At 32.4% G+C, this 18,075-nt stretch overlaps 1 protein-coding gene across 1 annotated transcript in view; it reads right to left on the bottom strand.

Annotated features, from left to right (window-relative positions):
* Positions 1-14,550, bottom strand: part of LOC142228676 (uncharacterized) — a 596,821-nt gene extending 582,271 nt beyond the window's left edge. Inside the window, exons 1-2 of the mRNA XM_075299164.1 lie at positions 14,310-14,550; positions 1,575-1,770 (exon numbers count right to left, since the gene is read on the bottom strand). Of these exons, the coding sequence (XP_075155279.1) occupies positions 1,575-1,770; positions 14,310-14,327 (214 nt within the window). The 5' untranslated portion in view covers positions 14,328-14,550. The remainder of the gene's footprint in view (positions 1-1,574; positions 1,771-14,309) is intronic.
* Between the last annotated feature and the right edge of the window lie 3,525 nt (positions 14,551-18,075).

The following is an 18,075-nucleotide window of genomic DNA, read 5'->3' as shown; positions in this document are numbered from 1 at the left end:
GCCACTGCTTAGTCGAAAAGTTGTAAAAATGACTCTAATTTTCCTAAACTTCTAATACATATATACATCGAGCGATAAATCATAAATAAACTTTTGCGAAGTTTCCTTAAAATTGCTTCAGATTTAAACGTTTCCCATATTTTTTTACTAACATTGTGTTCCACCCTAGTGCATTAGCCGACTTAAATTTTGAGTCTATAGATTTTGTAGAAGTCTATCAAATTCTTCCAGATCGAGTGATATTTAAATTTATGTATTTGGGACAAACCTTTATATATATGGTATCGAAAATTTAGATCTACAAAGTGGTGCAGGGTATAATATAGTCGGCCCCGCCCGACTTTAGACTTTCCTTACTGGTTTTTTACTAACATTGTGTTCCACCCTAGTGCATTAGCCGACTTAAATTTTGAGTCTATAGATTTTGTAAAAGTTTATCAAATTCTGTCCAAATCGAGTGATATTTAAATGTATGTATTTGGGACAAACCTTTATATATGGCCCCCAACACATTTGACGGATGTAATATGGTATCGAAAATTTAGATCTACAAAGTGGTGCAGGGTATAATATACACGGCCCCGTCCGACTTTAGACTTTCCTTACTTGTTTATTTTGAAGTATTTGTTATAACTTGGAGTTTTAAACTGGCATTTTTTTTACTTAACGGCGTTAATAATATATAGCATGTAGGGAATGAAAATTCGATAAATAAGGTCTGTATCCTAACTAATCATAATTTTAATTTTATTGATCCTAGATATAAAGCTAGATCAATTAAGTTAATTGAATCAATCAATGTTAATTGTTTCAATTAATGTTTTTAACTGATTATGATTTCAACTTCAATTAAATATTTTGGAGATATTTTTTCTGTGTAGGTAAAAAACGTTTCGACAATAAATTCTTTAGATAATAAACTTCAAAGAAATTTTCTAGGGACAAAACTTCCAACGGAATTTTCCATAGATAAACGTTTGAAAAAAACGTTTAAAAGATTACAATTAAAAAAAAAAAAAAAACTATAAATAGAAAATTTTGATAATATTTTCTATAGACAAAATATATTGAGTAAATTTTGTAGAGATAAAAAATATCGATAAAATTGTCTATTGGTAAAAATTTCGACAAAACTTAAAAAATAAAAGTAAAAAAATCGAAATAAATTTTAAAAGAAATATTTTTTACAAAAAAAAAAACATTTTATATAATTAACCCTCTAAAGGCGGGCTTGGGCATTAATAAGGAAGCTTTTGGTAAAACACACCTTAAGACAACAAAAATGAGCAAAATAAAAAGAAAACTTATTTGAAACTATTCAAGAGGCTTTGCAGCATATGCTGAATTTTACCGTATAAATCTTTCTTGCTTAGTTCTCTTGCTTTTGTGTCGTTAACATTGAAAACTGAATCAGCTGGCAAAAAAATTGGGGCATTAGAGGGTTAATTTTGTCAAGGTAATAAAATTGCATATGTACGTGTACTAAAATGGCAAGTGTTTGTAATGTATCTATACCATACTTATATGTAATACAAAGACCCAATTTTATACAAAATTAAACATTTTAAACTTACCTTTATAAATAATATAAACAAAGAAGAAAATGATGTTTGAAGAAATGTAGAAATAAAATCCAATAGCAGCTTTGGTGGCAGCACCGTGATGATATAGTAACAACGAAATGATTCTCTGGAGTTGTTCTTTCAAAAATGAATCGAAATTTGTTAAATGATGTCGATATTTGATGTGTATGCAATGAACTAAGGATATCTGAAGTTTATTTCAATTGTTATGTGGCGGAAACGAGACGAGAGAGAAAAAGGAAAAAGAAAAAAGAAAACATAAATTAAGCTTTAAGATTTATAGTAGTGTCGTTCTTCTATACATGTGTTCAGTTAAATGTATTTGGAATAACTAAATTTAGGGGATCACAGGATTTTGTTTAAAGATTTTTTTTTTTTTTGATAAAGGATATGAAATTACGCTTCACATCCTGGTAACATGCATATTTTTATTTATTTATTTATTTATTTATCCTGCACAACAAGTCATACGACTTATATTTACTGTACAGGAATTTTCGTTAAAAAGTATTTCCTCTTACACCCATTTTCATAAAGCTCCGTTAGTGTTCCGTTAACTAACCAACTTTTAAACCGTATTATGGACGAAGCTGTCATCTCACATATATATTCCATATGCCAATTAGGAACTTAACTGACGAAAACTTTTCAGTTAAAGTTAACTGGAGAGAAGATATTTGCAATTTACTTTCTGTTAACTGGCAGTTAAAGCCTATCGGAGCTACATGAAAATGGCCGTTAGTAATTTAATAACAAGTTACGTTAGGTTCAAATAAATAAAGAAAAGCGAAACAAAAAAAAATCTAAAAATACAATTAAAGAATTAAGAGAAAATATTATAATTTTAAAGGAAACAATAAACAAAAATAATTATTAAAATTAAATACAAAAATAATTATTAAATGATTATAATTTGAATAAATTTGAATAATGGGAAAATAATACGTTTTTGAAATCTAATGTGTTCCTGTTTCATTGTATGTTACGAGGGAGTACATTCCAGACACATATCGCATGTGTGAAGAAATGCCAAGTTGAAACCAGACTTCGATGCCGCAAAGGAACTAATTTCTTACCCCTGTTAGACCTCGCGAAGCGAAGCCTATCATATAGGTACCTAGGTTCACGCGTATAAATAATTCTATGAAGGAACAAAAGTTGTCGGATTCTCAACAAGTTATCGAATGACACGCCATAAAGAAGTTCCCTGTATCTGGTGATATGGTCAAAGCGCCTCAATCCATAAACCTATCTCACAATATTATTGTAAACAACATTCAACTTCCGTCTGCTTCCGGCATCGCAACCCGAAAATAGTTCACTTCCATACAACAATCCTGGCAAGACATAACTCTTAGCTAAGATAACCCTTGTCTTGAGCGGCGTAAATCGCTGTGTGTGCCATAAAGTTCTTAATTTCGCATATGCCTGACCATCAATATACTTCAACACTACACCAAGATAACACTGAAAAATATTGTCGTGAGGTCAAAGATTTCATGTTTTTAAAATACGAATGCAAATTTTGTTTAGCATTGAAGACGCATTTCTCTTATATAGAGTTTTTTCCTTGTCGAAAAGTCGATAAAGTTTACAATGAAGTCGTATTGTCCTTAAATTTAATGAAATTGTCTTTAAATTTGTTGTCTTTTTGCATCTTGACTACAAAGCAAAAAAATCATTCAAATATAGGACATGAAACATATTTCTACTGGAAGTCGAGTCTTAATTTGGAAAATAAAGTTGTTGTTAACTCGTTTTTAAAGGACTTTGATAGCATATGAAGAAAAAAGCTGAAAAAGCGAAAAGTTAAAATTTGCTTCCTAGAAGCAAGTACACAAAACCCAAATTTAAAAGAGAATTGTGTCTTAAAAGTATCCTTACTTGTATTCTCCGCTTCTTTGGCTCGGAATCAATACCAAATTTTTTAAGGTAAAGACAAAATCTTTGGACCGGGCATACTTTTTTTTTTCAGTGTAGGTACACACATCCTAAGTCGATTTTACCTTCACTTTACTTTTAACTGATTTTCCATATAAACTGAATAGAGTTGTTGTACGCACAAGTACATCCAAAGAAATTTTCCTCAGGAACTAAATTTTAGATAAACGAAACTGCATGTCGCACAATGTTAAACGCAACCTATACGGAAGCTTTACAAGGCTGAAGACTCAGAAATGTGTGAGCCACCGAGCCAACATAGAAAAGTTTAATGAATGGGATCTTTTTAAACCTCAGTCACATTTAGTAAATATTTTTTTATGTCCTGATATACTTTTCAATTAATTTTTAATTGGTTCAATTAAAAATGTAATCGCAAAATTTAATTACTATTTTAATTGAGGCAATCAATTATTTTTATACCCTCCACCATAGGATGGGGGTATATTAACTTTGTCATTCCGTTTGTAACACATCGAAATATTGCTCTAAGACCCCATAAAGTATATATATTCTGGGTCGTGGTGAAATTCTGAGTCGATCTAAGCATGTCCGTCCGTCTGTCCGTCCGTCCGTCTGTCCGGCTGTCCGTCCGTCTGTGGAAATCACGCTAACTTCCGAACGAAACTAGCTATCGACTTGAAACTTGGCACAAGTAGTTGTTTTTGATGTAGGTCGGATGGTATTGAAAATGGGCCATATCGGCCCACGTTTACTTATAGCCCCCATATAAACCGATCCCCAAATTTGGCTTGCGGAGCCTTCCGGAGCAGCAAAATTCACCCGATCCGGTTGAAATTTGGTACGTGGTCTAAGTATACGGTCTCTAACAACCATGCAAAATATCGGTCCATAATTATATATAGCCCCCATATAAACCGATCCCCAGATTTGACCTCCGGAGCCTCTTGGAGGGGCAAAATTCATCCGATCCGGTTGAAATTTGGTACCTGATGTTAGTATACGGTCTCTAACAAGCATGCAAAAATTGGTCCATATCGGTCCATAATTATATATAGCTCCCATATAAACCGATCCCCAGATTTGAACTCTGGAGCCTCTTGGATGAGCAAAATTCATCCGATCCAATTGAAATTTAGTACGTGGTGTTAGTATATGGTCTCTAACAACCATGCAAAAATTGGTCCATATCGGTCCATAATTATATATAGCTCCCATATAAACCGATCCCCAGATTTGACCTCCGGAGCCTCTTGGAGGAGCAAAAGTCATCCGATGCGGTTGAAATTTGGTACATTTCGTTAGTATATGGCCTCTAACAGCCATGTAAAAATTGTCAAATTTTATTACTATAGAAAGTCTTGTCAAAATTTCATTTCTATAGAAAGTTTTGTAAAAAGTTTATTTCTATACCAATGTTTGTCAACATTTTATTTCCATAGAAAATTTTGTCAAAATTGTAAAAAATTTGTAAAAAATTTATTTCTGTAGAAAATTTTGTCAACATTATATTTCTATAGACAATTTTGTCAACATTTTATTTCTATAGAACATTTTGTCAACATTTTATTTCTATAGAAAATTTTGTCAACATTTTATTTCTATAGAAAATTTTGTCAAAATTTTATTGCTATAGAAAATTTTGTCAACATTTACTTCCATAGAAAATTTTGTCAACATTTTATTTCTATAGAAAATTTTGTCAAGTTTTTATTTCTATAGAAAATTTTGTCAAAATTTTATTTCTATAGAAAATTTTGTCAAACTGAATTATATACGTATTTAATCGGCCTTTTTTTGTTTAATATATACCCCTTATGGGCTAACTTACAATGTAGAAGACAGTGTTAAAAAGTTTTACGATACCTTGCCATCGGCAAGTGTTATCGCAACGTAAGTAATTCGATTGTGGATGACAGCTTTTAGTAGAAGTTCCTACGCAATCCATGGTGGAGGGTACATAAGATTCGGCCTGGCCGAACTTACGGCCGTATATACTTGTTTGTATTATTATTTATTTGTTCATAATTATTATTATTAGTTTAAAGGATTCTTATAAATTTTGTGATTATAATTATAATTGGAGTTTTCTTTGTTTTTAAGTCAAAATTTAGTGAAACAATGAATAGTAAGTATATAGAAATTCATTTATATAAATTGCCCGCTCCATGGTTTCAAATTCGTTTAAATTCAAATTTAATTGGAGAGATTTTTGTTATTTAATTAAAATTGGGGTTATTAGGATAATTTTCTTTAATTTGATTAACAATTTAATTGTATCAATTAAGTTCTCTTTTATTGATTACGTTTTAAACTTCAATCATTTTTTAATTGGAAATATTTGGGCGATATTTATGTTTTTCTGTGTATGATGAAGAATAACTTGATATCTGCAATAGTGGATCGTAGCCTGATAGGAGGATCGCAAAAACGGTTGGGTTAATAAAATATTAACGGAATAAAAGGAATCAATCAAGCACTTATGTGGTAGAATATAGCACTACAATACTGGCGAACATGGCAAAATTTACCATAAACCAGCAACTACAATCTTACCTAATGTCTATACAGAAGAATGTAGAGAGAAATGGACAAACGGGTTTGAAATGAACCAGAATGATCACGAAAATTAATTGATCCAATTAAATTTTAGAGAGATGCTTGTAAAAAGATTTATTTAGGCAAAAACCGACTGTCAAATATCTTTGTTTCGGAAGATTCAAGTGTAATTCACTTTGGGTTTAGTGAATTACCGGAATATATTCTGATAATTGGTTGATAGTTTTGCTGCAAGTAGACGATGCTGATAAAGAATGTGGTTCCGAAACGGCCATCCATCCAATCATCTATAGGGCCTTGCTCAAATTTTTGACAAACATACTGTTCCTCTGTTGGTTAAGCTACTCTTATAGTTTAGTCAACGCAATGGTCTTAAGCTGAAATAAAATAAATAAAATTTCGACAATTTTTTTTTATAGAAATACAATTTTAACAAATTTTCTATAGAAATAAAATTTTGACAAAATTTTCTATAGAATTAAATTTTGACAAAATTTTCTATAGAAATAAAATTTTGATAAAATCTTCTATAGAAATAAAATTTTGACTAAATTTTCTATACAAATAAAATTTTGACAAAATTTTCTATAGAAATAAACTCTTGACAAAATGTTCTAAAGGGTGATACGGTCAAAATTTGATCAATATAAACTTGACGTATTTCTTTCAATTTTGCATTTAAAAAACCTGAATACCCCTCATTTTGAAGGTGTGTGTGTAGAATGTTGCTCCTATTTTGATTTTGGAATTCACTCTTCAGTTGTCAAAATGCCGTCCAAGCAAGAAGAGCAGCGTATCAAAATGTTGCTCGCGCATTGCGAAAATCCGAGCTACTCGCACGCAAAGCTGGCAAAATCGCTGAAAGTTACCAAATCAACCGTTACTAATGTAATTAAAGTGTTTGGGGAACGTTTGTCGACAGCCAGGAAGTCTGGATGGGGGGGAAATCGAAAACCGGAAGCCGCTGAGACGACAAAGAGAGTTGCCGGTAGTTTCAAGCGAAACCCTAACCTCTCTCTCCGAGATGCCGCAAATAAGCTGGGTGTATCCTCTACAACCGTGCATCGAGCCAAAAAACGACCCGGACTATCGACTTACAAGAAGGTAGTGACTCCAAATCGCGATGATAAACAAAATACGACGGCCAAAGCGCGATCCCGGAGGCTGTACACGACGATGCTGACGAAGTTTGACTGCGTGGTAATGGACGACGAAACCTACGTCAAAGCCGACTACAAGCAGCTTCCGGGACAGGAGTTTTATACGGCAAAAGGGAGGGGAAAGGTAGCAGATATTTTCAAGCACATAAAACTGTCAAAGTTCGCAAAGAAATATCTGGTTTGGAAAGCCATCTGTACCTGTGGCTTGCAAAGCAGCATTTTTATAGCTTCCGGGACTGTCAACCAAGAAATTTACGTGAAAGAGTGTTTGAATAAACGTCTGCTGCCTTTCCTGAAGAAACACGGTTGTTCCGTACTGTTTTGGCCGGATTTGGCATCTTGCCATTACGGTAAAAAGGCCATGGAGTGGTACGCCGCCAACAACGTGCAGGTGGTTCCCAAGGACAAGAACCCTCCCAACACACCAGAGCTCCGCCCAATTGAGAAATACTGGGCTATTGTCAAGCGGAACCTAAAGAAGACCAAAAAAACTGCTAAGGACGAGCAGCAATTCAAGGCAAACTGGCTTTCTGCGGCGAAGAAGGTGGACAAGGTGGCTGTACAAAATCTGATGGCAGGTGTCAAGCGTGAGGCCCGGCAATTCGGATTTGGAAAAGCGAAAGCCTAACTGAATATTTTTTCTGAATTTTATACTAATTGAACTTGAAAAAGAAATTTAATTTGATTTTTTAAATAAACGATTTCACCGATTTACACGCGTTTTCCCTTGACCAAATTTTGACCGTATCACCCTTTAGGCTTCATAGGTAAAATCTTTAAATTTATCTTCGAGAAGTGTACTAATTGAACTGCTCTGTTTGGGAAAACATCTGTCATTAAATCCCCCTGACATTTCAAAGGAAACTATAATATTTGATTCATGGTGGTGGGTATTTAAGATTCGGCCCGGCCGAACTTACTGCTGTATATACTTGTTATAATTGGGAATATTTGAGCGATATTTATGTTTTTCTGTGTATGATGAAGAACGACTTGATATCTGCAATAATGGATCGTAGCCTGATAGGAGGATCGCAGAAATGATTGTTTAATAAAGTAATAACGGAATAAAAGGAATCAATCAAACACGTATGTGGTAGAAGATAGCACTACAGTACTGGCGAACATGGCAATTTACCATAAACCAGCAACTACAACAGAAGCCAGAATGATAACGAAAATTAATTGATCCAATTAAATTTTAGAGAGAAGCTTGTACAAAGATTTATTTAGGCAAAAACCACCTATCAAAAACCTTTTTTTCGGAAGATTCAAGTGTAATTCACTTTGGGTTTAGTGAATTACCCGAATATATTCTGATAATTGGTTGATAGTTTTGCTGCAAGTAGAGGGTGCTGATGAGGAATGTGGTTATTCCGAAACGGCCGTCCATTCAATCATCTTGCAGTCTATAGGGCTTTGCCCAAATAAATTTGGCAAACATACTTTTCCTCCCTTGGTTAAGCTAATCTTGTAGCTTAGTGAACGCAATGGTTTTAATCTGAAATCAAAGTAGTAAATAAATTTTGCACAATTTTTTTATAGAAATACAATTTTGACAAAATTTTCTAAAGAAATAAAATTTTGACAAAATTTTCTAAAGAAATAAAAATTTAACAAAATTTTCTATAGAAATAAAATTTTGACAAAGTTTTCTAGAGAAATGAAATTTGGACAAAATTTTCTAAGAAATAAAATTTTGATAAAATTTTCTATAGAAATAAAATTTTGACAAAATTTTCTATAGAAATAAAATTTTGACAAAGTTTTCTATAGAAATAAAATTTTGACAAAGTTTTCTATAGAAAAAAATTTTGACAAAATTTTCTATAGAAATAAAATGTTGACAAAATTTTCTATAGAAATAAAATTTTGACAAAATTTTCTATAGAAATAAATAAAATATATATAATAAAATAAATAAAATTTTGACAAAGTTTTCTAGAGAAATGAAATTTTGACAAAATTTTCTAAGAAATAAAATTTTGATAAAATTTTCTATAGAAATAAAATTTTGACAAAATTTTTTATAGAAATAAAATTTTGACAAAGTTTTCTATAGAAAAAATTTTTGACAAATTTTTCTATAGAAATAAAATGTTGACAAAATGTTCTATAGAAATAAAATTTTGACAAAATTTTCTATAGAAATAAAATTTTGAGGAAAAATTTTCTATAGAAATAAAATTTTGACAAAATTTTCTATAGAAATAAAATTTTGACAAAATTTTCTAAAGAAATAAAATTTTAACAAATTTTTCTATAGAAATAAAATTTTCTATGGAAATAAAATGTTGACAAAATTTTCTATTGAAATAAAATTTTGAGAAAATTTTCTATGGAAATAAAATGTTGACAAAATTTTCTATAGAAATAAAATTTTGACAACATTTTCTATAGAAATAAAATTTTGACAAATTTTCTATATAAATAAAATTTTGACAAAATTTTCTGTAGAAATAAAATTTTGACAAAGTTTTCTATAGAAATAGAATTTTGACAAAATTTTCTATAGACAAAAAATGTTGACAAAATTTTCCATAGAAATGAAATTTTGACAAAATATTCTAAGAAATAATATTTTGACAAAATGTTCTATAGAAATAAAATATTGACAGTTTCTATTGAAATAAAATTTTGACAACATTTTCAATAGAAATAAAATTTTGACAAAATTTTCTATAGAAATAAAATTTTTACCAAATTTTCTATAGAAATAAAATATTGACAGTTTCTATAGAAATAAATTTTTTTCTATTCAAATAAATTGTTGACAACATTTTCTATAGTAATAAAATGTTGACAAAATTATCTATAGAAATAAAATTTTGACAAAATTATCAATAGAAATAAAATTTTGCAAAATAAGAATTTTTGTTTGGCAGTTTTTCTGGTAAAATTGTCTCCAAATTTTGGTTGATGATTTTTTGCTCGAGTGGCAACCGTGTTTTTTAGAAAAATGTTGTGCTGTCTAAAGTATTAATTTTTGATTTTTTGGTTTAAGTAGCAAACCAAAAAACAATTAAAAGAGGCTAAAATGAAATGTATTTTGAATGAAATTCTTATGTACAGTTTATTATGACACTCACTGTATATGCCACCATTGTTATAGGCGAATATTGCTCTCATTTCTGTGTGGCCGAGTGGCATTTTTGCATGATTTAACATCAGATTTGTTCACTGAATTGCTTATAACTTTGTCATTTTTCGGTCGTTTTTCTTCTAGTTGGTTTTATTACTTATGTTAGAGTACCATCTATACGACCATGAAGAGAAACATTTTTTTTTTCAATGGTTTGTACTTTTCCGGCGGAAAAGGGTCATTGTAAAACATTTTTTGAAAATTTTGCATCGATATTTTAAATTATCACTGATCCAATTACACTCGATTACTCGTCATCTCAATACCTTTCATTTAAATTCCAACAACGATATAATCGGACATTTCTAACTCGAGATATAATTTGTTTAGTGAAAAAAGGGAGCGAAAAACTAAAAATAACGGGATATCTCAAAAACTACTTTTTCGATTTCAACAGATCAAAATACATGAGGTAGGTCACATCTCATCAAATCGATGTCTACATTCCAAAGGATGCAATGTCTAAAAAGTGAATTTTACAGGAAACAAGTTCAAAGTTTTTTGTAATGGAATTTCTCAAAAACTGTATAAAATAGAAATTCCCTTTTTTGGTCTTAAAATCATATTTATTATAGATTTTTTTAGTATGTACGAACTCAAAATAGTGATAATAGAACATGGCTAAAAATGAATTAGACCACTTTAGACCGAACAAAGTTTTTTGACCTTTTTGGATTGGACATTATTTAAAACTTTAGTCGCAGGCTAAGTACAATATTAACCATAACTTTTGATAGGAGTGTCCAATAAATTTCAACTTTTGACAGGATGTAATTCACATCAGTCCGAATAATAAACAACGAACTCCATCAAAACATGCCAAGTCGACTTATCGTACTCTGGAATTAGGGCATCGAAATGTACCTGAAAAAATTTTATTTTGTAAATTAGTGTTTTCAATATGTATAATGATACAGATAAGAAGCTAATATCGGTTCACGCAGAAGGAAAAACCCGGTGCTACGATCCAGGATCATAAGCGTAGGAAGGCCTCTGGGGAGTGGGCTTAGACCCCCCCAGAAAAATTTTAGCCTCCCCCCCCCCCCCAGAATTTGAAAACCTATTTACGATTTTACATTTTTATAAAAATTAAACAAGTATATACTCGTACAACGCACAAAGTTCCACTAAAGACTTTCATGCACAATCGAATTACTTGGGTTGTGGTAGAAGTCTGATATTTATGAAATAAAGCTGTGGTGGAACTTATGATTTAGTTGAAAAAAATGGTAATTGATATTAAAACTATTCTTTCATAAATTAATATCTTAGTAATGCTGCAAAAAAGCTGCTGGCGGAGAATTGGCGGAGAAGCGATGAATGTAATATGAACTTGTCATAGAACGAATGTCCATCGTTTCAACAGCCGTTGCAATGAATTTGTATCACTTCTTAAGGTGTGATCCGAATTCAGTATTTTGAATGTGAATTAAAAATTTTGTGATATTTTCCCAAATAAATAATTTTTATACTTTTTTAATGCATTCTAACGCTTGTTTGAAACGATTTCCCTCGAATATTTTCAAATATTATCGATTTTTCTATAATGGATTTAGCATTTTTGTGGCAAAATTTGAATAATTTGTGTTATTTATTCCTACACTTTTTTTTAACTATTTGAAAAAAGAAAACAAAAAATTACGCATTAAAATATAAAAAATGAAGTAAAAAACCTTCCTGTGTAGTTAAAATAGTTAACTTCTTTGTGAAGACAATCTTGGAAGTGCTTTTAAAGTTGTGCCTTTAGAATAACTCCCAATTTTTTGCTGGGAAAAGTGTGGAACTACCCTACGGGTAATGGATCAACCACAGAACTGGTACAGGACTAGTTCCTGGTGTGTATGGACCAGTCCCAGTTCTGATCAAAACGTATGGAAGGGACCGTCCACTTTAACATGGGGTTGTCATTGACGGAGTAAACTTACATTTTAGGACGCGTATTGGACACATCCCAAAGGACACGTCCTGGGACAATTTAGCAGGAGCAACCCATAAACAGGTCCTCAGGAACCAGTCTCGGACAAACTCTTAGAAATCTCTTTCAATTTGGGCTCCTAAAAGAACCCGAAATGAAAAAAACTTTTGAAATATGTCGAACAAAAGGTTATTCTGATAATTTTATTTCACTAAATGTGAAAATTGCACCTAACTGGAGCAAAGGTACCAGTTCTGTGATAGGTCCGTCAGTGGCAATTTGCACCAATTTCCCGTAGGGTACTTTTAGTTGCTTTATTATAAATTGATTGTCGAGTTATTTTGATGTCTATTTTTTTATTCAATTTTATGAAATTAGTTGAACCTATAAGTTCAGTCTATAAAGTTTTAGCTAGGGGGGCTATAGCCCCCCCTAGGAAAATTGTGTAGCTACGCTAATGTCCAGGATTGAAATGTATGCGACATCTTCAAACTTTGTATCAGAAATGGGTTATATATAACTTTAACCTGATTGATTGCCATACGATTTGATGACTTTTTTATACAATTTTTTTCGTTTTGCCTTTTGGAAAACATCAAGTTATTCACAATTGGAAAAAGTCGATAAAAATAATGGAACTTGAAGTCACATTTTTTACCATCCTAATTTAATTATTTAGCTATGAAGTTTGCTGTGAAAGGACTAAGTAAAGTATTCCCCGTCTTCGTTTGCTTCTAAATTATTTACCCTATCCATATAAGATTTCTAAAAAACTTTTTATATACCACACTGTGCCAACTAAAACTATTCTTAGGACACAATGGTTGCAGATATATTACGGTGAAATAAATGGACGGATTGAAAATAAACCAAAAATGCTTTGGAACACCGAAACATTGGCTATTGAGGATTTAATAAATATTTAATGATGTTGAAAAGTAATAAACAACATCAGTTGTTGTGCGTTTTCATTATTCTTGCAGGAGGTTTCAATTAAATTTTAAACAAGGTAATTTTCCGCAGGAGACAATCCCTGTACATAGGTAGATTAGATATTCCAAGGGTGGTAAGTGTGTAATGATGATTGGCATAATGATAATGATAGATTTTAAATTATGATTTAATTTTAATTACATTTTCTTTTGTAGTATTTGAAATATTTTTCACTTGATTTCACTTAAACATATGTTGATAAAGACAAAGAACTTTTTAATGATTAATTTAATTTATATTTTCTTTTTAATGATACTTGTTTCTCCTTTGGTGTGATAAATATATTTTTTTGTTGCATATTGTAGGAGGACAATAAATTATACACAATTGCTAAATTTCAATGGGGCCACTCAAATAGAACATAAAATAAATAATGCCAATTTGTTGATTTGCATTTTTTCTTCAATCACACGAACAAGGCAACATGTTAATCATCATTAGCAACAGAAAAAATATATATTTAAGTTCGTTTGATATTCGTATTATTATATATTTTTTTGACAAATTTTCGTTTTTTTTTTTTCAAGACATTTAATTCCTTTAATACTTCGTTGATGAATGGGAGACAACGTATTTCACGCGTTGTTCTAATATTTCTTTCATACAATGCCGTCGTATGCTTGAAAAAAGAACCGAACTAAATAAAAAACAAACCGAATTCAACCGTTGTGCACGAATTCTCGTTTCTAACTAAGCGCCAAATGCAAAATGCACGCACTTTTTGGTAGTATCCATTCATCCACATCTATCAGACACACAAACAATAGAAGAAAATTTCCCTACTTCATCGTTTACTACCTACCCCCCGCGAATGTTAAGTACACAGAGTCCCCCTCGTTTAGTCGATTCAAGAGGAAATTTCCCAAATAATGCAAAATTGTTCCCAAAACAAAGTTACTGCATCATATGTTTTTCTCTCTTGTCTCATAGTTAGCGGTACTTTTCATATAAATATTTGTTTGTTATAGCAACAACGCATGCGTCAAAATGAAACATGTGTAAAAATGTGTTTATGAATTTTTGGCGCCAAAAAATGAAAACTCACTAATACTCACATGATGGGCGAATGCCATTAATTCTGCTTCTCATATGTATGTTTCTCTCTTTTTATAGTGGCGATCTAGTAATGTTGGTTGAGATTTTTCTTTTTATTTCTTTTTGAAATATAGTGATATGCAGATGTAAGTCAAACCAATAATAATTGTTGTAAAATTGTTGAGGATTTTTTTATTTATTTACAATATGGTGATGACATTTTTAAACCTAAAAGGAAATGATTATATTAAATTTATAGTGGTTAAATAATAAAAACAAATGTATGTCAAGGTGTGTACTATGTTCGGTTTTCGAGTTGAAAATCACTTTATTTTCGCGATTACTTTTTGTTGTGTCGTTAAATTGGTTTCCAATAACAATAATTGAAAAAATGCACGCTGCTTTTATACTAAAACTGTATTTATTTTCTAACAGCAATTAATCTTATAATAATGATTACAAAAAGGTGACTTCTTTTTATTTAATGCGATCGTAAGTATATCAAGAACAAGAATAAGAAATAAGGGTAAACAAGAATGACAGTTGCCCTTTATGGTGATGCCATATTGATTGATCTGTACGGCTGTGCGATGATTAATGGTCATAACAATTCTCCCCCACTTATTGAAGACTCATCCAGTTAGTGTCGAACATAATCGCTGTAGTAGCTAGGTGGTTTCCTTAATCTGCTGGATGTACGCCGTGACGGAGTAGTGTCAACTTCCGAATTCCCTGTTGAGGTGCTTGGTTGTTGTTGTAGTGGTGTTGACGGTGTTTCAGGCTCATTACTGTGACTTGTTGAAATACTGCCGGGAATATTCGTAAGAAGATGCGGATGATACAAAAGTTGATTATCCGAATGTTGATTATCATTTGTTGCTGGTTCTGCCTCTTGAGACTCTTGTACATCAAGTTGATTCTTTGCCATGGTAAAATTAAGTTGATTTATATGGCGTTTAAAAATAAACCCATTGTCCAAACGAACAAGGTAGTGAAGACGACCAAGTTTTTTGACAACAGTCCCAAGCTTCCATGAAGGTTTATTTGCCATGTAATACCTTGCTTGTATTCTGTCTCCCACACGTAGCTGTCTGACAGGTAACTCCGGATTTGAAGATGCTGTAATTTTTGAAGGTTTTAATACATCCAACTTTATTTTAATCTGCCTTCCCAGATATTGTTCAGCAGGCGATTTACCGTTGTTTAGAGGAGTAGCTCTGTAACGAAAAAGTATTTCTTGCACCTTAGTTGAAATTGACGATGAATCATCTGCCATAGCCGATAGGCGTTTTTTCAAAGTCTGCACATTTCGCTCGGCTAAACCATTGGTCGCAGGATGACCAGGAGCGATGAATTTCTGGAAAATTCCACAATTGTGACAAAATGATGTGAATTCTTCGCTTTTGAAGATTGTAGCGTTATCTGAGACGATAACGTCAGGAAAGCCGTTTCTTGCAAATATATTGCTCAACATGTTTATGGTTGATGAAGATGATGGTGCATTGGAACAAATTCCAACTTCCACCCACTTCGATTTGGAGTCCACTACAATTAGAAATTGGTGGCCTTGGAAAGGTCCAGCGTAATCAATATGAATACGTTGCCAGTTTTGTTGCGGTTCCTCCCAGTGGTGTAAAATTACTCTTGGAGGACTGTTTTGCACTGAAGCACATGCTGCACAAGATCGAACGTAATTTTCGATGTCTTTATCAATAGCTGTCCAGTAGACGTAACGCCTCGCTAATTGCTTCATCTTTGTTATCCCTAAGTGGGTATGGTGAAGTTCCTCAAGAACAGCTTTTTGTAACAAATCTGGAACAACCACTCTCGGCCCCTTGAATAAAATTCCGCAATTTATTGTGTATTCAGTATCGACCATACCTGACGACTGCAAGTCGAACATAATTTTAGAAAGTTTTTGATCTGATTTTGTAGCTTTCTCGAGTGAATCGAAATTAATAATTGTTGATGATATCTGTTGCACAGTTGAATTACAAATAGACTGCACTTCTTTATCGATGAAATTTATATAATTTATCTTCGTACTTATTGGTGCACGTGAAAGACAATCAGCGTTTGCATTTTCTTCACTCCTTTTTGCTATAACTTCATAATTATATCCAGCTAGAAATGCTGCGTACCTTTGAAGTCTTGCCGAAGTCATTTGCGGTAGTTTAGAGTTTTGATGAAAAATTCGTGATAGCGGTCTATTATCAGTGACCAGCTTAAACGTTCTACCGTAAAGATATTCATGAAAATATTGAACAGCATAAACAATGGCTAAGGCTTCTCGGTCCAGCTGAGAATAATTTTGCTCTGACGACGTTAATGACCTTGAAGCAAAAGCTATAGGCCTTTCTTCGCCGTTGATTAAATGTGATAGCACCCCAGAAATGCCTGTAGGACTAGCATCACAGGCTAGCTGCACTGTATGATCCGGATTGAATGGCATGAGGACACGATTACCGGCTATTTCTTGCTTTAAAGCTTCAAAAGAATTTTTACAATTTGAATCGAATTTGAAAATTGAATTTTTGCACAATAATTTCCGTAAAGGTGCGGTAAGTGTTGACGCGTTAGGTATGAAACGAGAATAGTAGGTCACCATACCTAAAAATCTCCTGACGTCATCTACATTCTTGGGTTGTGGCATCTCGACAATCGCTTTTATTTTAGAATCAGATTTTTGCACTTTGTTGAATTCAACTATGTGGCCCAAGAATTCGATGCGTTCTTGAAAAAATGAGCATTTTGAAAGATTTAAGTGTAGATCGTATTTTTTTAGCTGCGCTAAACAAGCCTTCAGATTAGATTTGCACTCAGTTACAGTTTCGCCATGAACCAAAATATCATCGAAGTATGCTTCTGTTTTTGGAACCTCACGCAGTATTTGATCGATAATTCTATTGAATTCTGCTGGGGCGGTCTTGATTCCAAACGACAGACGGTTCATTCGAAATGTGCCTCGATGCGTTGAGATCGTTTGTATCTCAGATGACAAATCATCAACTGGAACGTGTAAATATGCTTTGTAGAGATCAAGGCGACAATAAAATCTCGAATCTTTGAGGGCATTAAAAATTTCATCCACTTTTGGAATGGGGTAATGTGCATCTACCAACCGCATATTGACTCCGACTTTATAATCAACGCAGAGGCGTACCCCTCCATCCGCTTTTGGGATTACTACCAAAGGTGACCCCCAATCGCTATTAGTTACTTTGGTTATAATGCCTTGATTTTCCAATTCATCGATCTCCTTATTAACACGTTCTATTAATGCATATGGTATTTGGCGCTCTTTGATATAAATAGGTTTTGCATTGTCTCGAAGTCGAAGGGAGACTTTATAATTTGGTACACAACCTATCTTCTGTTGAAAAACTGTTGAAAATTCTGACATTAAATCATCAATATGATTTAATTCGCTTATTGAATTTGTAATTGGCTCATTGTTGATTTTATCCAATTCGTTGAGATTAATGCATAATCGACGAATCCAAGTACGACCTATGAGGGCTGTACAGCCATCTGGCACAACATAAAGGTCATCATAAATTGAAATGTTGTTGAAAACAGCATGAACTCGAACTTTCCCTTCGGGCTTGAATGTATTTTGAGTGTATGATCGGAATATGATATTCGTACTTCCAAGTTTGTTTGACAAATTTAACTTATTGAAAATTCCTCGGGGTAGAAATGAAAATCCAGATCCAGAATCAACTTCGAATTTTATAACTTTGCCTTCTATCAATATATTAGCATAGTATCGATTAGAATTTACAT

Source organism: Haematobia irritans, chromosome 3 (assembly GCF_050003625.1).
Source record: "Haematobia irritans isolate KBUSLIRL chromosome 3, ASM5000362v1, whole genome shotgun sequence".
In the NCBI taxonomy this organism is placed as follows: Eukaryota; Metazoa; Arthropoda; class Insecta; order Diptera; family Muscidae; genus Haematobia; species Haematobia irritans.
This window is presented reverse-complemented; position numbering and strand designations above follow the sequence as displayed.